The following is a 21632-nucleotide window of genomic DNA, read 5'->3' as shown; positions in this document are numbered from 1 at the left end:
CTGTTACCATTAGTTGAGAACCTACAAATGTCCTGCATTACTAGAACAGAGAGGGTGGGAGAGAAGTTGGGTTCTGGGGCTCTGTTAGAGAAATCAGTGCCAACCATTTTAGTCCTTAGGCAGTTCTGGGTCCACTGCATTTTGGGGGCACCAGAGACCAGGTTTGCATCAGTTATGGGTGCACCACTCAGTACCTGTGGCTTCCCAAGGGGATGAGGTGCATCTCTGAGGGGCTGAAAGAGTATAGTAGGCTTTCAGCTTAACCTTTCTTTCAGGGGTGGCCTGAGGTGGTATAGGCATGGTTGGATGAGTGGGAATGCCATGTGGGAACCCTGCCTAAAGCACACAGCTAATTTTGCAATCACAAGACTCCCTTAGTGGAACTGTAAAGGGCAAGCTTGATTGCCCCAGCAGATGGACTTGCCTTGTGGAGGGCCTGGCATTCCAGGTGTAGCCCAAGTGACAAGGCAGGAGAATTGAGCTCCGGGGAAGTCCCGCAGTCTCCCCTTGCTGAGCAGCCTGGGGTCTGTCATCAACTCTATTTCCCCGTAGGTGTGGCTCGGTGCCTCCTTCTCAAGGAGCTCAGGCTGGTCACACTCATGCTGATGCTGTGATTTCTTCATCTGAGTCTCACAGGATCTTCTGGCATATGATTGCCACACCCCACCCAGCCAGGTGGGACCTCCCCATACTTCCCAAATAAATGACAGTCTCGGTCACTGCTCTTGGGAGCTATTGGAGCTGTGATTCAGTCCCCTGCACTTTCGATAAAGGTCCTTCCTTGCCCGCTGATAGCTGGCAAGTCCTCCAGCTCTTCTTCGTGCTTTAGGGCTCAGGGAAGAGATGCGGCCATGCCGGGCTCAGTCCAGCGCGGGGTCAGTGGTTTCCGGGAGTTACTAGGATCTTGGCAGAGATGCCCTGGCCTGGGGCCGCCCCCCCCCTGCTCCCAGACAGAAGCAGTTGCCGATGGGAGGAAGGAGGAGAGATGCGGGCATCAGGTGGCGGTGGCTTTTTAAGGTCAAAAGTCACGCCTGGCTCAGGACTTCTAGGGAGAGATTCTGTCACTGGCTGGATCTTTGGGTGGAGTAAACTCTGCATCATGTCCCCCTCCCTGACACCACCTTGAAGTTTTGTCTCAGGAGGTGGCTCAGATTTTCTGACTAGGGCTTTGTGTCAGGCCAGGCTTCCAGGCCAGCTCCCTATCCAGAATGGGGACCTCAGTAACTAGTGTCCTGGAAAGGTCTTAGGAATGTCTCCTGACCCTTCTGTCTCCTATTGCTGTCCCCGCAGGTGTGGAGACAATCCCATTATGACATGCATTCGAGGAGTCCCTTTCTGTGGAGAACCCTATACAGCAGGTGATGTTGAGATGGGGCTCTGTACCCACGCCTGTGCCCACACCTGTCTCTTCTGGATGCCCCAGCATTCTCTGCCCCTCTTTGTGCATGGCCCTTCCCACCCGGTGCTGTCCATCTTCCACTGGACGGTGGGCTTCCACGGGGTGGGGAGTGGTGCTTATTCTCTGCTCTAGCTCCAGACCCAGCACCGAGCCAAGCACAGAGTAGGCATCAGAAGGAGTACCTGGGCCTTGACTGTACTGTGGGACAGGTTATCCTCTTAGACCAGCTTCAGCCCTGGCCCTCCTCACCACCACCTGTAGCTTTCCTGGAAAGAAGGGCTGGGCCGAGGGTCACCAGATCGCTGCCAGTTTTGGTGTGTAAACCCTGAGCCTTCCTTCCCGAAGGGCCTAGCGTCTAGTAAAGCGGCCCAATTAGAATGTTTCCTCATTATTCTTTTCTATTTGAACCGTAGTGAATAAACCTCAGACCGGGGAGGTCTCTGACTTGAATCAGCAGGTGTGGATCCTGCAGGATCAGACCATTGTGACAGTTCCACGGACTGACAGTGTGACTCCAGGTGAGTGGTCATCCTGTGGTTGCTGCCTTGGAGGCAAGGGAGGCGTCATGTTAGCACACATGGGATGCTGGCACTGGCCTTGTGTTCAAAGGCAGCTTTACAAAAGGGTCCACGTGGAGGGGGGAGACTCCCGCACCTGCCTGGGAAGGAGTGTCCTGGGGAGCCGGAGAGCTGCTTTCAGTGACCTGATGGCCTGTTACATGGAAGAGAAGTATCTTATTCTGCCTGACTTCTGGGTATCCTAAAAGGACTCAATGGGTGGGTAACCATGGGAAGGCAGGTTTCAACATCACATGAGGCCAAACTTGCTAATGGACGGAAGTCTTCAAGGAGCAGAGGGGCTGCTTGGGGTTGGAGTTTCCCACCTCCAGGTGGTCCAGCAGGGGCTGCCATCTGTTTAGCTCTTCGTGTTTGCTCCATTTCCTAGGGCAGTGACTGGTGCATGGTGTGAGTGAATGAATGAACGAACAAATGTGGTGGTTGGCGTTTTGGCAGGCCTGGGGTAGCAGGGATTACACTCAAGGTTTCTTCCTGCCCCACCCGGGTGATGCTGACCTCATCCTGATTTCAAGAGGAAACTGACACTATCTTCCCTTTTGTCCTTCTTAGTCACTGTCACTGTTGTCCCATGCAAGTATCCAGAGTATCTTGAGCAAGGCAGAGGGATTCCCATTTATATGGGAATAGAGAATCCAGAAATGTGTCTGTCTTGTGAGGACATAGGAGGGCAGCCCACATTGCAACTGAAGGTGAGTAAGAAAAATAATGTTATTAAAAAAATATACCAATTTCTTTCTTCCTTCCTCCCTTCCTTCCTTCTTTTCTCCCTTCCTTCCTCCCTTTCTCCCTCCCTTCCTTCCTTCCTTCCCTCTTCTTTCTTTCTTTCTTTCTTTCTTTCTTTCTTTCTTTCTTTCTTTCTTTCTTTCTTTCTTTCTTTCTTTCTTCCTTTCTTTCAGAGAGAGCAGGGAAGGGCAGAGAGAGAGAGAGAGAGAGAATCCCAAGCATGCTCCGTGCTGCAGTGAGGAGCCTGACATGGGGCTCTCCACCTCATGAGCCATGAGATCATGACCTAAGCCAAAATCAAGAGTCAGACCAGACGTTCAACCAACTGAGCCACCCAGGTGCCCCAAAAGGCCAGTTTCTTTTATGAGATATTTATTTGGTAGATAATCTAGTTTTAGAAGTAAAAAAAGAAATATTCTCCGTTCTTAAACATATTTATTCCTAGATATTTTTGAGTTATCTGCATGCAGTTGCGTTATCCTGCACATCACTAGTTGAGGATCTTTGTCTTTCTTGTATTTTAAGATATTGTCTACCATTGTTTCAAGTATATTCTCTCCTTCATTCTGGCTTCTCTTTCCTTCCTTTTGGAATGCCTATTCCTTAGTCATTGGAACATCTAGATCTCTCTTCAGTATCTCATCTTATTTTCCATACTTTCTATCCTTTCACTGTTTTGTTTTTTTCTTGTTGCACCCTGGGAGAATATCTTGGTTTAATCTTCCAGGTCATGATTACATTTTAAGTTTGTCCTGTCTGCTTCCTCATTCTCCTATTCAGTTTTCTGAGATTGCAATGTTTCCTCTTGTTCCTTAAACTTCAGTTTAGTTCGACTCAATTTCATTTCATCCAGTCCAATTAGCTCAGTAAATGTGTAGGTTTGTAGTGGCACAGCACCGTTGTGGCCATTTGAGATATATTGGTGCCCAGAATGGCACAGAGCCCTGCCCTCAGAGGGCGTGGATTCTAGCGGGAGGAGAGAAGTGGTAGACAGTAAGTGTAATAGGTAAGTCTGTGGTGTCTTTAAGGGTGTTATGTCCCGTGGGAAAGCACAGTTAGAACAGGCTAAAGAGACTGGCAGTGCCAGCCCAGGTGGAGTTGGGCTGCCGTAGAAAATAGTGCAGTCGGCATCATCAGATCTTAGCAGACAGTAGAAGGCAAGAAGAGAGTTAGCCAACAGGTGTGAGTGGGAGCAAGTTCAAGAATTAGTGGAGAGAACAGTGAACTAAGTGGGGAGGAGTTCAGAGAGATAAAAAAGCAGGACACAAAGGGCCTTGCCTGCATTTGTAAGGACTTTGCCTTTCCATCTGAGTAAGATGGGACATTATTAGAATGTTTTGAGTAGAAGAGTCCCATGCATGAACATAGGTTTGAAAAGAATTATTTTGGCTGCCAGTTGAAAGCAGACTGGGGGGGGGGGGCGGGGGCCAGGGTAAAAGTCCTGTGGGGGGACTTCGAGGTGATCTAGGGGAGATTTGATGGACGTGGACAAGTGGGTAGCAGTGGAGGTAGGCAGAAGCCAGTCAGACTCTGAAAATATTTTATTTAAATTGAGGCAAGAGGGGGCACCTGGGTGGCTCAGTCGTTTAAGCATCCGACTTCGGCTCAGGTCATGATCTCACAGTTCGTGAGTTCGAGCCCCGCGTCGGGCTCTGTGCTGACAGCTCAGAGCCTGGAGCCTGTTTCAGATTCTGTGTCTCCCTCTCTCTCTCTGACCCTCCCCCGTTCATGCTCTGTCTCTCTCTGTCTCAAAAGTAAATAAACGTTAAAAAAAAAATTAAAAAAAAAAAATTGAGGCAAGAGGACTTGCTGACAGAGTGAATGCTGGGTGTGATGAAAGAGGACTGAGAATTACATTTTCACCTATGTCCTGTCTGCTAAGCCACCCTTCTATTGCGATTTTGTCTACTGTGGTTTTCGATGGATTGAGAATTGACCGTTTCATTCTGCCACATGTGGGTCCTTAGGGACCCTGGTGCCAGCAGTGTTGCTGCAGTGCTGGAGGTGAATGCCCAGACCGAGGGGTTTAAGAATGGGACAGGAGGAGAGAAACTAGAGACAGCCTATATAGACAACTGTTACAGAGAGTTTTCTGCAAAAGGGGAGTTGGGAAAGGTGGTGGGCAAGCGAGATCATTATTTAAGATAGTAGAATGGCAGCGAATGTGCTAATGGAAATGACATGACGGAGAGAACGCAAACATGAATGGCCGGAAGAGGAACAGCAGTAAGCTGGGGAGGGCAGCTGGGGACTTGCCGCCCAGTCCTTCCCAGGCGGGAGGTTGAAAAGGAGGTTGGAGGAGGTGGTGTCAGAGTTTGAAATGAGCAAGTGTCTTTTCATTTATTAAACAGCCAACACATCTCTATTGAATTTCTGTGTGTTGGGATATACAGTGATGAACAAGTCTAGCAATAATTATATGATTGATGGATATTCTAAGTTCAGATGGTAATGAGATAGGGAGGAGGTCCAAATGTGGACAAATTATGGACCATCCCTGTGTAGTGTCTCTCTGGAGATCTTGTGTGTGCATAATTTTGTTACAAATACTTCAATGCACAGTATATAAATACACAAAATGTACTTCTACATATGATATAGAAAGCATTTTCTGATTGCTCCATTTACTTGGTTTGTTTATTTAAATACAAATCCTTTGGTTTGTTAGATCCTCTTGTGTCTTTTTTGTGGCACTGACGTTCCTCGAGTGTTGGCAGCTGGTCAGAGGCTAATACTGGAACTTTTGTTAGAAGACTGGTTTTGCAAGGTGGCGGCCCTCAACTGTTGCGGCTTTGGTAGGGGAGGTCCTTGGTTTATTGCTGCAGATCTGCAGCTCCTTCTTTTCCCCCCATCAGCCTCTTGTGTGAGATGAGTTCCAATGCATCGTTGGAGCGTGCCCACTTGTTCATTAACCTTTCTTTGTGCCATTCCTACTCCATCTCTGGATTTGAGGAAAGGGACCGAGAAGGTGAGATTCCATGCTCACTCTGCTGCTCCTTTGAAATGTGTTTTAATAGAGGGATAAGGCTTTCTCTAACTTTGGAACATTTATTGATTGTGCACAAGTAACTCTGAACCGCTAACAGCCTCTGCTTCTCCTGCTGGGCGTTCTCTGTCACGTTTCAGGAGGAGGAGATACTGGATCTGTACAACGAAGTCGCGCCCGTGGAGCCCTTCCTCTTCTACCACTCAAAAGATGGCAGGACCTCCACCTTCGAGTCCGTGGCGTTCCCTGGCTGGTTCATCGCCTCCTCTGAGATCCGCCATCCCCTCTTCCTCACTTCAGACCTGGGGGGAAAGAACAATGTTAACTTCAATTTAAGTATCAATGCTTGACCTCAGCCTGGAGGGGGCAGCTTGGTCAGAGGTCTTTGTTAAATTTCCTAGTTCCCAGCATGCTTTCATTTATATTCTCTCCGTGTCATTTCATGTCAGTGCTGAGAGGTGGGCGGGACCTTGTTATCATCACACTTTGTGAATGACTTCAGGGCAGCCGAGGCATAGAATGTGAGCTCAGACACGGGAGGAGGGGTCATGTAAAGTTCTCCTCTCAAGCTGAAGTTGTCCATCCCACAGCCATCTGTACCAGGGTGTCTGGACCCCAAGACATTAGTGCCTTCTCTGTGGGTGGATACAGAGAAGCGTCAGAGCTCATGATCTGGTGACTAGTGTGGAACTGATTCGTTTTGTTTTCTTTCCTATTTAGATTACACTTTCCATATGCTTTGTATGTTGCCAGTATATTTCACGTTGTATAATGTATCCTTTTAAGGGTTAAGGAACGTTTAAAGGTAAATAATTCTTAACAATAGTTAAACTATTTTTTTCCTAATTCTAATATGTAAACATAAAGCCAAATATAAACTTCATGTGTTTACACAACAGAAAAGCTAAAACTAAGCTGTAAAATGAAGTAGAAAACGTAGTAAACTGAAATTAGCGAGAGTAATTGAATGAGGATAGCTCACTGGGGTTTCACTGGGGAAAGAAGGACCCCTATCAGTGGTGACAGTCCAGGGTGGAGATAATGCATGTAAAAGAACACTACTATATGACTATTTTCTGTACAGTCTCACAGCCTTGATTTCTTTGCCTCTTCTAGACTTTTCCTTTTAGGCATCCACAAGATCTCTTTAAAAATAGCAGTAAAGGTGATGACAGAGCCTAAGGCAGGGCAAACTACAAGCTAGCACACTGCCCCCACTCCCCCAGGTGGCATATGTGGGACATTCCTCAGGCACTGCTGGCTGCCCAGGGACAAAGGAGAGGAAATAAACAAGTAGCTAACTGATAGAGATCACAGTCATGCAGGACCAGAGTCTCCCTCAGTTCGCAAATATCTTAGTAAATTTCAAGAAAAAGTCAATCTTATCAAACAGCCTAATCTCCAGAAACCTGTAGAATCAGTTTGCTGGAGGCCCAACGTCACCCTTCCATAGTGATATAAGGAACAAAGGCAAGAAGGAAATGGCAGGTAAAATTAAGTGCCCGTATAACCTGCGGCCCATTGACAAATGCTTGAGGCAAATACAGAGTACCACGTTTCTCCAGGAACCCCCTACCGTCCTAATGTTAATGCCTTACTAGAGGAAAACCAACCTTAGCTTGATAATAGCAAGGCCTCAGGTATCTTAGGAGTCCTCTTTAGCATATCAAAGTCCCTCTGGAGGCCTTCCTTTTGTCTTTACCTCCCCCAGTGCCATTGTGTATAACCAGTCACTGTTCACAACCACAGTGCAGCTCTTCCTGCCCACAAGTCCTGTCCGCCTGCTTTAATATCACCTTTTTGCACCAAAGACGTCTTCAAGAATTCTTTCTTGGCCGTCAGCTACGAACCCCACGAACCCCACCATCACCCCAAAACTTCATCAAAGGTGCCTTTTCTTGGAACAGAGAGCCTAGCTTTCCCACCAGTCATGCTTCAGATGATGTATTCTGATGAAATTAAATCACTGTGGGTATAATTGTAGAAAGATGTAGCTACATCTGGTTCTGTATATAACAGATTTCTTATTTTGACTCTGATACTACAGACACAGGAAGTTCTGTTTGCTTAAATACAATTTCCAAAATAGCGCCAGTCACTTACTTTTTTTTTTTTTTTCTTCCTACTTTTGGACAATCAGACCACATACTCTACTAAGCAGGCCAGTAAGCAATCAGTAAGCCCCGATTTAATGCAACGTCTCTTGATTCTTTGAAGTTTTCTTCCTCAATTAAATATAGTTTTAGCATTGCAGTTTTATTAAAAAAACAGCATTAAAATGGGCACTGAGGTAATTAGTTCTGGGATATTAAATAGGAGAATTGGTTATTGAATATTTACTACTATACTCACTGCTCATAAATGGTGATAGCTTCTTATATCTGACCATTTACATTGTTACACTGTCAGTTGTTACATCTGCCAGTTGGGATCCAATAACACATTTGCTTGTGACGCGATTATGGTCTGAGTGTTACAGCACCTCCATCCTCCTACAGGCTGTGTGGTGATTCCATTGTCCCATCTCTTTACCACGAAAACTGCATGCAGGTGCTGTGACACTTTGGATTGTCACTTAGCACAGATTTGAGCTCAAACAAAAGCTCAAATATGAGTCCTGGTGTCATGTAACTGGTTATCCTGATGGTCCAGAAGAGGTTCTGATAACATATTTAGAGTGTAATCAAAATGAAAACATAGTAATCTCTAGCTTGTGGAGCCTGGAGAGCAGACCTCCAGAGACCCCCCCCCCCCACTTATCCATCACGTTTGTGAAAGACCACAGCATATGAAATCATAGAAAGGACCCTATGAGTAGCAACGTCCTCATTTTCAGGTGAACACCTGTTTTTCACACATCTGAATATCCAATGCTCTTGCATTTGGGTTCCGTGAGCTCCAGGCCAACACTCACTGAAGGATTTGGTTCTTTTGCATCTTTGGTATGAAGGGCTTGATGCCCTGTGTTGGGGGAGGTCATTGAGAGGATGTGACCACCAGCTGACCCATGAGCTGGACCCTGGCAGCTGGAGGCTCCTCACCCCCTCTCCTGTCCTTGCAATGTGTGCTCTGGGTGCCTTCCTAGCTCCCAGAAGCTGCCCCAAGGACATAGCCTTGAGGCAGTGTAGTGATGTGATGTTGAGACATCTGGACGGTACCTGTGGCTGAACCCAGTTAAAGCTTCTATATAAATTTTTAATATTCTAGTGGGTGGGTATGGAAATGTATTCATCTTACAGCTGCCCCAAAACAAGCATCATATATAAATTCCCTTGCTTATTAAACTTGCCACCTACAGATCTGGGGTGAATTATTTCTTTGGTCTCAATCCTGACCTATCCATATGAGGACTGGTTTCAGATTACACTGGGAAGCTCCTGAGAAAGTGTAATCTAAGAGATTACACTGAGAGAGGCGATTTTGGATTCCAGGAAGGAATTTAGAACCTTGCCACCAAAATCACAATTGCAGTGAAAACAGTTGAGTGGGATGTTTTTCTGCTGAGCTGCTTTGGGGCTTGTATCTTCCGGCACCAGGATGGCTGAAGGGCAAAGACCACTTCCTGAAGCTGGACTTGAAGATACTGTCCCTGAACTCACAAACGATTGGGCACAGGGACTAAAGATGCTGTCCCCGGGACACTGAGAACAGTGGCTGTAATTAATAATCCTTATGTCAATAAAACATTACTTTTTATTTCTCAGCCTTTAAAGAGTTGTTTAAAAGAAGATTCTTACCAAAGCAATACATGTCTATGATTGAAAGCAATATCCTGCCCTGATCATATTTCCATGAGGCAACTAAGTCTTTTTCAGCTCTTTTTCCTCCATGTGTCTAGGTATATGTTTTACTCCTATTTCTTGAATTACCAACTTTAGACAACTTTAGACCAACTTTATCTTTTCTTTTTCTTTTTCTAAAAAAAGTTTTTATTTAATTATGAGAGAGAGAGAGGTGAGCACGATTGGGAGAAGAGCAGAGAGAGAGAGGGAGACACAGAATCTGAAGCAGGCTCCAGGCTCTGAGCTCTCAGCACAGAGCCTGATGCAGGGTTTGAACCCACGAACTGAGAGATCATGACCTGAGCCAAAATCGGATGCTCAACTGACTGAGCCACCCAGGTGCCTGAGACATTATCTTTTTTACCAGGCAGGTGGCATTTGCATCCCTACTATACAAAAATCATATGCTCTTTATCTATTTGCTAAAGTTAATAGAAGTAGTAAGTCAAACAAAATATATTTATAGAGAGTTAGATAAACTTTGGGTGGTCCTGTTAGACAGTGCTCTGGTATGACATTGGAAAGGCACACAATAATCCTTTCACCTTTTTCGGAATTTGGATAACTTCTCTGAATGATATCATTTTCCTTCAGCCTTTTCTTTTTAGGGGTAAGGAATGCGGGGGGAGGTACATGGAGTGGAAGCGACTTGCAGTGACCATTAGTAGTAGGTTTGGAAATGTGATATTCTTGAGTTCAATTTCCATCTCCTGGTGTTGGGGTGTTATGAAGCACTCTTTGAGAAATTAGCAACAATTACCCAAAGCAAGACAGCAGAATAAAGTATGATCCTCCTTGTTCCCATCATTGGGGCTGTCTAGCAGGGTGTCAGCAGATGACCCACCCAGGGTGGAACATTCCTGGCCACCTAAACATTGTTATGTAATGGTGTAAGTGCTGAAATATATTGTGTATCTATATTTCTCAAACTTGAAGTAATATCAGAATCATCCGGGGTCTGAACTACAAGCTCAGGTGTTTGGGCTCACCCTGGACCCAGTAAATTAAAACCTATTCCCTGCATAATTCCTACTTAGTAGGTTTAGAGCAGGGCTGAAGAATCAATATTTTACTAATGACCTTAGGGAATAGAATGCACTCCCACTGTTCACATGCCCACAGGGCAGCTGAAGACAAAGCCTGGCTAAGGTCAACTAGCAGAGTGATTTTATTTGCTTGGGTAGCCAGTGACTCTTCTGTGGTTGATGCCTTCTGGCGGGCATTAACAAAAAAATACAAACATCTTCGCATTTTGTGCGCATTCCCATATGTCCATCCACATGTCTTTACTCCATATCTCTTTATCTTTTAGTCTTCTGATCAGTGAGCAGGCATTGACCACTGCCCAAGAATCTATGTGTATTGTCCTTTTGGGACATTGTTTTTTTGTTTCGTTTTTTGGGGACATTTTGTATTTTGTTTTGTTGTCTACTTGTGTGTTCTTGCAGTTCACTGAATTTCTTTAAGAGGGTTATTCAGAGTTCTTTGTCAGACCATTTTTCTCCATTTCTTTAGGGTCAGTCATTGGAACTATATTAACTTTCCTTGGCGATATCATGTTTCCTTGACTATTTGTGATCCTTGTGGCCTTTATTGGTGTCTGTGCATTTAAGGAAGTAGGCACTTCTTTCAGTCTTGGCAGGCTGGCTTTGGAAGGGAAAGCCCTATACCAGGCAGCTTGTCCAAAGATTCTGCGTGGGCTTGTTCTGAAGTCCTCAGACAGGCAGGTCTGGTGCCTGGATCAGCAGGTGGGCAGACCTGGTGCTTGGGTCCATAGGGGCCGGTCTGGTGTCTGGGTTCACTGGGACAGGCCCAGTGCCTGTCTGTGGTGGTGGTCCTGGGACCCGGGTCTATGTGGATGGGCCTGGTGTCTGGGTCCATAGGAGCTGGCCTGGAAGCTGAGACATGGAGGCCACCCTAGCAGTTGGGCAAGCCTGAGCCTGGGGCCATGGGAGTCAGCCTGTAGCCTGTAGCTGCAGGGGCCATGAAGGACCACTCGAACCCATGGGGGCTGGCTTGGAGGCTAGGGCCCAGGGAAATGTCTGGAGACTGGAGCTCTAGGGACCAACCTGGTGCTGGAGTGGGGTGGGAGCCTGCATCCATGGGAGCCCATGTGGAGCGTAGGTTTATGGGGGGGAGCCTGTCTAAAGCCTGAGGCAATGGGGCTGGCCTGGTGCTAGGGTGAACAGGTGGCCTGGATCCACAGGAGACTGCCTGGACCTTGGCCAATGGTAGCAGCGTGGCACAGGGGCAGGCCAGGACCCTCCTTCCATGGGAACTTATTTGGGGTCTAGGTCTGTGAAGGCTGGCCTGGGTGCTGAGGCAGGCTGGTAGCCTGGGTCCATGAGAGTGAGCCTGATACTAGGGAGGGCCAGGAGTCTGGATTTGCAGGAAGTTGCCTGGAGCCTGGGTTTGTGGGGGGTCTTCCCAGTGCTGGAGTGGACAGGTAGCCTGGGTTTGTTGGAGCCCACCAGAAATCTGGGGCATGGTAACTTGGCCCGGTACCAGAGTAGGCCAAGAGCCTCAGGCCACAGAAGTCAGTCTGGTGCTGGTGTGGGCTGGTGGTGGAGTCTGCTGTGAAGTCAGTTCCTTACTTCACTCTTCTCCTGTGAACTGGATGTCTCTCTCCATGCTGGGATACTCTGGGGATGGGTGATGGGAGTAATATGAAATTATATTTCCTACCCTTCTTTCAATGTATCTTTTCTCATTTCTGTGCTCCACCCAGATGCTGTCATCCCTCACCTGAAATTCTTAACTCTTGTGAAGGTATTTTTGTGTATGGATAATTGTTCAAATTGATGTTTCTGGGAGGCAAAGAGTGCTAGAAATTCCTATACCATCAGCTTGCTTTACTCTCTAATTCTCTCCTCTGGTGTGTGTTGTCTGTTGCCAAATACAAATTTTGGTTTATTTTAATTTTATTTGTTGTATTATATTGTTCTAGAGATGCTGTTTAATGCTTCCAAATCTGCCACTTTTCATAGTTTGCTACTCTAGGAAAACATCCATGTTTGTCATTTGCTTCTTAAATATGGTTAGGATACTCGTTTTAAGCTCTGTGTATAATAATTATAAAACCAGATGTCTCTGTGTGTTTCTACTATCTTGCTTTGTCTATTTTTTTGGTTCTTGTTCTTGTGATCTTGTTTACTTATATGCCTGGTGATCTTCAACTGTTTGTGGCTTGTTGCCTTTGTAAAATTATTTAAGTGGCTCTGCCCTCCTCTAGATGGGTTTTCTCTTTTTGTTTCTGGTGGAAAGCATTTGGCCTACATTAAACCAAATGCAGTTTGAGAGTTCCTGGCTCAATCAAACTGTGAGTACTCAAAGTGAAAATCCTCAGGAGGGCATGTTCATGGCCACAGCCTTCCAGGAATTACTTCTTTTCTTTATATCTTTCCTTCACCCACTTTGTTCAGTGCCAAGACCATCTACTTCATGGGTTCCAGAGATTGGGTGAATCTAGATCTGGTTTGCTTGCCTAGTCCTAGGAAGCCCCTGAGTCCTGATCTCTCTCTCTCTCTCTCGCTGGTGTGACTAGAGTATGGCATGGGTGCATGCTATAGCAGCACAGAACATATCGTGGCTTTAAGGCTCCTTTATTTCAGATCCTGATTCTATATGTCTGGGATAAAGCCTGAGATTCTGCATTTCTGACAAGCTGCCAGATGATGCCAATGCTGCTGGTCCACAGATCATACTTGGAACATCAAGGATGTAGAGAACAAGGACTCTTTCATTTAATAACTTGGCAATATGTGAACAATAGTCAAACTGAGTGATAGGAATCGTGCTATATAAATTGGGAGAGATTTATGGAACCGGGGGGACTATGTTAGACCATGACCTGACTAGTGAAGGATAGATATGGATGGACAAGGGAATGAAATCCTAATTCAGATCCAGTTCGGGCTACTTGAAGAGAGAAGAAAGGCTATATCTCTAGATTTTATTCATATGGAGTTCTTTTTTTTACAGGGAAAGAGGTTTCCTTCACATATTTTGACCCAGGGGCCCTTCTCAGGATCACCCACCACCTCGGTGGTAAAGGATGCACCTCCATTCTAGGGAGACATAAGTTGAGGTCTTGTGTTATCTGGTGTCACCAAAGCCCCCATCACCTCAACTAATGGCACTGTGGACTAAGTGCCTGGGCTACACGGAGCTCCATGTATTTATAGGATGAAATAATCTGAAAGGCTCCACATCTTATTAGCTGTGGTCCTGAATGAATTTGCATTAGTATATGCAGCATCCATATCAATGTGTCCTGAATGTTTGCTTCTTTGTACCTTATGGCAGGACATTGAGATCCTCTCCTCAAGATATCCAAGTGGGTCCAGTCCTATATAAGGAGCATGGGGGTGATGTCATAGGCTCTGGACTTTCTTCTTTGAGCATGGAAATCAACTCATGCTAATGGATACCTGGGGAAACTCCTCTTCATAGCCACAGATCGATTTTTGAATCCTAGTTTTGACTCAGACATACCTACTGCACATTTGAGTATGAGTGCTTCATGATTCCACACTCTTGAGGGAATGGCTATGGAGCTACTCAGGACAAGATCATAACGACCTTTATATCCCACTGTGCAGTGAGAATCCCTTGGAAGACTATATAGTGTGAACTTGAGAGTGTCTTTATGTGTTAGGTAGGCTGATAAGGTAGCACAAATGTCAAGAGCTAGGATGATCTACTGGTAGTCAAAGCAAAAAGGCTGGTAGAGACAAATAGGCTGATCTGGGGTCTAGTGACAGACATAGGAGACTCAATAGGCCAGTTGCTACAGGAAGGTGTCATGTACTGGGGACTTTGCATACTCTTCTTTAACCAACACAATAATCCAGCAAGGTACAATGCATTCATATAACAGTCATCTTGGGATCAGAGATGTGAAAGGATTGTGCCAAGGACACAAGTCCAAAAGTTGCAAAGCCTAATTGTGAACATACATCTTTTGAATATGAGTCTCTGGCTCTTGAATACTAAACTACTGTCTTAGTCTGTTTTCTCCCTGAGAAACCCTAGCATTGTTTCAGAAGCTAGGGAGGCTAAGATATTAACCCACCAGTCCCTTCCCCCATTGGTTGAGGTTGCTATTGAAATAAATACCCTTGAGGTGTGAAGCAGACAGGTGCTAGAAACTGCCACAGTGATGGTGAACTCAGTTGGGCTGAAGGGATTGGGGCAGGGTATCTACAGCATTGTCTAAGCTTTCCTTCAGGGAAAACCTAATGTGTGTTCCTAATGTGTGTTTGCTAGATTAGAGCACTGGAGCATCTGGGAGGCATACTCCCTGCCCCACTAATCTAGGTCAGTGACCTGTAGTCCATGATGGGCAGGGTGCCCAGGAGCTGGCCTTGCCCAGGGGAGGCTCCCTTGAGTGGAGAAGCAGCATGCATACAGGCTCTGAAAAGCTAGAGAAGCATACACTGGGGTGTTTTTACCTGGTCTGAGATTGGTAGAGAATATGGTGATTGTGAACCAGGAGTAGTTGCAAGCTACACAGGTCTTAGGGGACCCATTCCTTCCTTAGTCTACTTCCTACCTTGAACCTACTGGGGGCTTCCACTCCTAGGAATAACATTCCAGTGTGTCATTTTGTGGCAAAAGAATCCAGTCATCAGCCCTGGGGCAGTCCCATAATGTTTCTTCCCTCAAACTCAGTGTTGATGACTATATTTCCTGGTTGTTGCTCTTAAGAGCTTACTTAGCATGCCCTACTTTTTCAGGGTGAATGGGCAAGTCACAGTCATACTTGGTTGACATTTACATAAAGACTCACTGAATCTCTGCACCAGGAACCAGAAAATATTCAGCGTCAGGCAGTCCCAACCCAAGTGAGGTAGAACCTCCTTCCTTCCCTGTGTGTATAAAAAGCTTGGAACCTGTTGGATTCAGTCAGAGCACCTAAGTCTGGAAGAAGCCATAGTCCATAATAACAGACTACAGGTGTAGTCTGAAGCCATGAAACCTGCTGATCTTTGATCTTCTCTTGCTTCTGGGGAGTCCTAGACAGCTTTCCAGAGCCCTTGGATGCAGCTAGAACATTTACTTTGGATCCAGGGGAAAAAGCATCTCTTGGACAAAGGTAATTTGAGCTCAGAAGCCATGTGTCTAAGCTTTCCTTTGGGGAAGACCTAATGTGCATCTACTAGCTCAGAGTACTGGAGCATCTGGTAGGTAGATTCCCCTCCCCACTAATCTAGGGCAGTGATCTAGAGTCCATGATGGACTTCTTTCACTGCTGTCCTTGGGAAGCCTTGGGGGACCTTGGTGGAAGGCACAGGATACTGGAGGAGCTAGGGCTACTTCCAAGAGTACAGGTGATGATTTGCTTACTTCCTGTCCATGGATAACTATTGAATCGGGCACTGAGGATCCTGAGGCAGGGAGGGATATGAACAACTGGCTCTCACTGTGGGGGAGCTTGTGGCCTTCTTAGGGAACTGCCCTGGTGCCCTAACCAGAAGCCCAGGGACAGATGACCCCTGACAATCAAAATGCCTAATGGAACTTGTGGATGTCCGTGTGCAAGATCCTTAGGGATGCCTTTTTGGATGAAGAATGGGGGAAGATGGGGGTCAGAGAGGCCGATTTTCTGACAGTTATTTAGTAGCCAGGATAAATGACTTGAAGACAGGATAAGTGGTGACTCACTAGATATGTGGGAGGCTAGAATGGAGATAGATGCACACTCTCCTCTCCCTTCCTTTAAATCCAGAGACTTGGTGCACTGAAGAGTGCCTGAGGTGGTGCTCTGGAACCTCCTAACAATCACAGATGTGATGGATGGAGGGCATCCCAAGGCCACTGTAGTCTGAAGAACCAGGACTACCAGTCATGATAGAGATGGGAGTTTCCATTTGGGGTTTTCTGGCCTTGGAAAACCCTCTCCTTAGTCTCAGATGTGCATCTGGGACAGGAGCTTGGAGGCAGCTTTCTTAGAAGAATTTTTACACAAAATTCTGGGGTTGGGAAAGGGAGAGAACTGGATGACATGTTTTCTTCTTCCCTTTTCCACAAGACCTGCTGCTGACAACCTCCTCTCCATCGTCTGATTTACCTTGTCTTCTTCACAGGAAGCTCTGAAGCCAACATGGCCACCCCCCAAGGTGAGTGGTGAATCACAAACCAGCTTGGAAATATCTCCATCCTGCCTCACTAAAGATAATACAGTACAAGGGCCCCTATCATTTACTTAGCTACAGATGCATTTGCTCTTGCTAATATACTCAGATCATAAAACGTGCATTTGAAAATCTCAGAGCATTTAGATCTTTTCTTATTATGTATATTTGGAATTTATTTACTTTGTTAAACAGCATAAAGAAAAAAAACAAGAAACTGATGACAAACTTAAATATTTTTGGCTTTGTTACTACCCAGAGAGTATAAATTAGAAACAGACAAGTCACTGATATCCCTAGAAAAAAGACAAACCTTGAAAATCTCTTGGGGAGTATAAATGCAGGTAGAGTCTTACAGATTCTTTGATCCACAAACCAGCTCCTGGCTTATTTCCCCTCCCTTTCTCCTTATAGCCACTCTTTCTCCGAGCAGTGAGCCTACCCCTAAGGATTCAGAAGTCATTATGACCAGGATGCAGCTAGAGTCCTGAAGTTTATAATAACCTTATATGTGTTTTGTGCTTTTCTGTCTTCTGGCAGCGGTAGACTATTCCAGAATCTTTGGTGTTCATGATTCTCTACAGATGGTGTGGGTCCTGAATGGAAATTCTTTAATAACAGCTCCTTTTAACAACAATGTCAGTCCTGGTGAGTGACAATCAAAGCCACTTTCTTCTTAAAGGGGCACCAGTTCCACTGGAGATGGGGCTGAGCTTGCATGAGCTTACATGCCTTCGGCCTGTCCTGCTTCTGGGACCAATGTCCACAGGAAGGGCAAGCAAGGACAAGATGGTTCCCTTCCACAGAGGAAACCCTGCACCTAGAAATGAGGGGATGAGGGGTTGGCAGCCCTTCTTACCAAGAGAAAATGTCTTCAGATAAGGAGGGATTGTCCACTCAAACAGTATTTGACCTTCTTATTGGAGTTTTTCTCCTTTAAATTTCAACCATTGCTACCTATGTCCTCAGAATCAAACTTGATCATCTTTCCACTATACACTTTCCTAATTCGGTGTCCTCTCTTCTAATATTGGGGATATTCCTTCCTCCATCAAAAGTCAATCTATCTCAGCTTCTTTCCCTCTTCTAGGACTTCAATGTTTGATTTAATTCTTCTCTTCCCTGTATATTCCACCTTTGTCTATCTACTGGATCCTTTCCATCACTGGTATACGTGCTCTAATATAATATTGCTAAGTTTAATAGAAATTCCACCTTCTCTTGATCCCCACATTCCATTCCTACTTCCACTCTTTTTTCCCATATGCTAGTCTCAATACAGTTCTATGTACCAGTCATAGCCAAACTTCATGGAAGAGCTGGCTACATAACTTGTCTCTACTTCACCTTCTGCTCATGTTTGCATCAAACAACATGACTTCTGAACTGTTCTCTCAAGTTCCTCTTCCCAAGGTCACCAGATACACTCTCTGTCCTCACATTATTTGGTTCCTCAGCTGCAGTCAGCATAATTGATAATTCTTTCTTTCTTGAACACCCTCCATCTTCTCCTTCTGTAGGAACATTCCCTTGTGGTTCACTGGCTTCTCTTTGGCATTCTCCTTTCTGACTCGACTTTTTCTGTACAATCTACAAATACTGGAGGTCCTCAGATCTCAGTCTTCAATCATTATGCAACCCCACTGAAGGGATTGGGGGCTGGTCTCTTGGATTTATGGATCCAATGCCTCTATCACTCTGGCATTTATGCTTCCAACCTGAAGACCCTCTGAAAAATTTACCCATGTCCTCTTGATATCCTCTCAGACATCTCTAACTTCATCTATCCCAAGCAGAACTATGGACCTGACCTCTCAAAACGGCTGATCAGCCCAGTCTTCCCTATTGCCATTAGTGGCACTACCATTACCTGTTTCCTCCAGCGAGAAATGCAAGAGACATCTGTGATTCAATCTCTGTCCAGTCCAACAGCAAAGACTGATGAGTCTGTGTGCAAAATATGACTTATTTCTAAGATAATATCATGTCTCACCTGGACCACTGCCATTGTCTCCTCACTGCCCTCCTTCCCACCTCATTTGTGTAGCCTCTCATCCACTCTCTACAAAGCATTAAGAGTGACCATTTGGACTATGTTAATTGAACAGTGTCTTTCCTACGTGTTTGTGTTTTAGGGGTGGGAAGTGGGGGCTAGTGGGGACACCTCAGGGACACCAGTCTTCTTTCAGAGCTACACAGGGGCCTTTACCCATCCTTTCTCCATAACACTCTCCCTCCAGACCCCCTCCATCATCCTATTCCCATGTCTTCGTATACTAGTTTCCTCTTAACTTTCAGATCTTGGTTTGCATTTTACCTCTACAGAGAGGTCTTTCTTGACTCTTCTGTGTAAATTTGGTCTCCTACTGTCTCAGGCTTTGGTTCTTCCCTCAAAGCAGATCTTGCAATTTATTGTGGTTCTGTCATTTCTCTGCTTACATCTTTTGGTCTCATCTTCCATAGGGGGAATGACAACGTCTCTCTTATCCTCATCTAAATCTCTGTGTGCTCACATGCATCCTTGTCCCGAGTCGGCATTCAATAAAGAGTGTTGACTGGAGAATTCTCAGTCCGCTGCCCTGAAGGATAGAAGCAGAACACCCAGGACCCTGGGCTAAATTAGTTGGGAATTAAATTTAGCTGATAGTGACAGGAAACCCACATAACTGGGACTTAACTAAGAAGTTTACTTTTAAAAAAAAAAGTTTATTTCTTTCTCATGAAAAAGAAGCCCGAGCAGGCAGGCTGAGGTTGGTATGGTGGCACCATGATGCTCCCATGGCCCAAGGATTCTAGCTTTCTGCTTTACCAAGCTCAAGTTCTCCTCAACCATCATCCACGTATTTGAGGCAGGCAGTAAGAAGACACAACGTGTAAGAGAGGAGCTTCTCCCAGATGAGTCAACTCCTTTTAAAGAACATTCTTAGAAGCCCCACACAACACTTCCATGTTTATCTAGTGGGCTGTAAGTTCAGCATATGATAAAATTTAGCTGCAAATGTGGTGGGGAATTTTATTTTTATTTTGGGGATGCAGTGTGCCCTGGTAACATCTGGGGTTCTGATATTAAGTAAGTGAAAGAAATGGGCTTCAGATAATGATGTAGGGTCTCAGCTACATGATGAATAGGAAGAGGCTTCTGGGGGAGTCCTGGCTGCTCAGTGTCCCCCTCACTGGGAGGAGTAATGTCAGGTCAGAAGGACTGTCCTTTCTGCTCCCTGGAGGCTGATACCTGTTTCCATTTTTCCTTGTGTTTCCAGTCAGTCTTGACTTAATGACATGTATGGACAAAGAATTCCATGATGCAGGAAAAGGCAATCCAGTTTACTTGGGAATCAAGAACAACCATCTTTGTCTTTTCTGTGGAGAAATTCAGGGCCAGCCAACTTTACAGCTTAAGGTGAGTGGTTGTACAGCTAATGAGAGAAGCCCTGTGAGATGTACTTTTTATTTCATTTAATGTATCACTGAACAAAAATAACATTTTTTCAATCCTGGATTGTTCAATTCTTGGCTGTCCCCCAAGTCAATAAATGCTGCTTTTGGTGTGGGTGTTAACACTCATTTTCATGTGAAAACATTCTCCAAAAACCAGAGAATACACCCACGAGAATGCTTCAGAAAGGCCAAAGAATGGTGGTTTCCCCATTCTCAGTTTTCTTTAACTACCTCCCAGAAATCCCCCACGATGCTGGGCTGCTCGCACTTAAACAAAGGCCACTGTATGACAGAGGAGACAAGGGGGAGATTGTTAGTCTGGATTTTGTGGATTATATGCCTATGGTTCCTGTCCTGAAGGTAGCATTTATAGTTATGAAGCAAATCTTTTTGGTTATGATGAAAACTTTAAGATCTAAACCAACTCGGAAGCTGGGAATCTTGTGAGACGCCCACACCTGTGGGTGGGTGCCCACCAAGAGCACCCACAAAAGAGACTTAAACCTTTCTCTGTTCTCAGGGAAGACAGTGCTGTCTCAGAGAATCAGAAGCACCTTGTATCATGGGATCCTGCGGTAGAGCCAAGCTATTAGGAGCCAGTGGGTTGCCTCTTCTGACACCTTGTGTCCTTTCATCTGGTTGTGTCCCTGGCCCCTGGCCCTTCCTTTGGGGAAAGCGGTCACTCTCAAGGGCTATGTTAGTTTAGACCCCTTCTCTCAGTAATCCTCTCTAATAAACCTTTTTCCTAATCCTAGGAGAAAAATATCATGGATGTACACAACAAGAAGAAAGCACAGAAGCCTTTTCTCTTTTTCCATAATAAGGAGGGCTCCACCTCCACTTTTCAGTCCGTCTCCTACCCTGACTGGTTCATAGCGACTTCCAAAACAGCAGGACAGCCTGTCATTCTCACCAAGGAGAGGGGCAAAGATTACATCACTAACTTCTATCTAGAGCCTCAGGACTAAATTCAGCCTGGGCTGTGGGTAACTGATTCCAGGAAAGAGGATCAAGCAATCAGAGAATCTTCCATTCGGAGACATAGTAGGTCATCTTCATAGACTAACATGCACTGATGCCCATCCGTAGCCCCACCTCATTCTCGTCACCCAAAACTACCTTTTCCTCTAGACGGCCATTTGTGCACCATGTTTCCTCATATGAACATCACCCCAGTATGAAACCTGAATCACTTTTTATTCTTTCCTGATCTTGTCCCACTATCCACTTAGTTGCCAAGTCCAGTTAAGTCAACATCCCAAATGCTTCTTATGCACACCCCTCTCTATACCTATTCCTTCTGAATACCTATACCTATGGCCTAGAGATGCGAGTTCCAAACACTTTTGTTCATACAACCCTATCAATAAAAGAGTATTATTTGTTAATTCTCTGCATGTATTATGATATGTATTCCCAAAGATGAATCTAAAGTTTCTGTTTAAGTAATCTTTACTCCCCATGTGGGACTCGAACTCATGACCCTGAGATCAAGAGTCTCGTACTCTTCAAACTGAGCCAGCCAGGCCCCCCACCAAAGAGGAATCTAAGGATAAATGTGAAATACAAATGAATGAGAAGCTGTGAGCT

At 45.4% G+C, this 21632-nt stretch overlaps 2 protein-coding genes across 11 annotated transcripts in view; both read left to right on the top strand.

Annotated features, from left to right (window-relative positions):
• Positions 1 to 9398, top strand: part of LOC115510830 (interleukin-36 gamma-like) — a 157660-nt gene extending 148262 nt beyond the window's left edge. For 6 of the 9 annotated variants that reach the window (XM_030311097.1, XM_030311103.1, XM_030311100.1 and 3 more), the window contains 4 exons: positions 1291 to 1358; positions 1813 to 1917; positions 2527 to 2666; positions 5827 to 9398. In XM_030311097.1, the coding sequence (XP_030166957.1) occupies positions 1310 to 1358; positions 1813 to 1917; positions 2527 to 2666; positions 5827 to 6036 (504 nt within the window). In that variant the 5' untranslated portion in view covers positions 1291 to 1309 and the 3' untranslated portion in view covers positions 6037 to 9398. Of the gene's footprint in view, positions 1 to 618; positions 676 to 1290; positions 1359 to 1812; positions 1918 to 2526; positions 2667 to 5826 lie in introns of those variants that run through there. The other 3 variants (XM_030311094.1, XM_030311106.1, XM_032592684.1) reach the window with 2 other exon arrangements.
• Positions 9399 to 9748: 350 nt separating this feature from the next.
• LOC115510831 (interleukin-36 beta-like) lies at positions 9749 to 21430 on the top strand. Of its 2 annotated transcripts, none has more exons than XM_032592682.1 (5): positions 9749 to 15565; positions 16557 to 16589; positions 17145 to 17252; positions 19865 to 20004; positions 20798 to 21430. In XM_032592682.1, exons 1-5 carry the CDS (start codon positions 15511 to 15513, stop codon positions 21008 to 21010), a joined length of 549 nt encoding a protein of 182 aa, XP_032448573.1. In that variant the 5' UTR covers positions 9749 to 15510; the 3' UTR covers positions 21011 to 21430. The 2 variants fall into 2 exon arrangements, with proteins under 2 accessions (XP_032448573.1, XP_032448574.1); XM_032592683.1 differs by having other exon boundaries at positions 16502 to 16589.
• Positions 21431 to 21632: the final 202 nt, after the last annotated feature.

This window comes from Lynx canadensis, chromosome A3 (assembly GCF_007474595.2).
Source record: "Lynx canadensis isolate LIC74 chromosome A3, mLynCan4.pri.v2, whole genome shotgun sequence".
Lineage (NCBI taxonomy): Eukaryota > Metazoa > Chordata > Mammalia > Carnivora > Felidae > Lynx > Lynx canadensis.
This window is presented reverse-complemented; position numbering and strand designations above follow the sequence as displayed.

Coding starts and splice junctions, on each gene's coding strand:
- LOC115510831 (XM_032592682.1), top strand. CDS start 15,511: ATGCAGCTAGAACATTTACTTTGGATCCAGGGGAAAAAGCATCTCTTG. Junction 16,590..17,144: donor CAACATGGCCACCCCCCAAG/GTGAGTGGTGAA, acceptor GTCTTCTGGCAG/CGGTAGACTATTCCAGAATC. Junction 17,253..19,864: donor TAACAACAATGTCAGTCCTG/GTGAGTGACAAT, acceptor TTGTGTTTCCAG/TCAGTCTTGACTTAATGACA.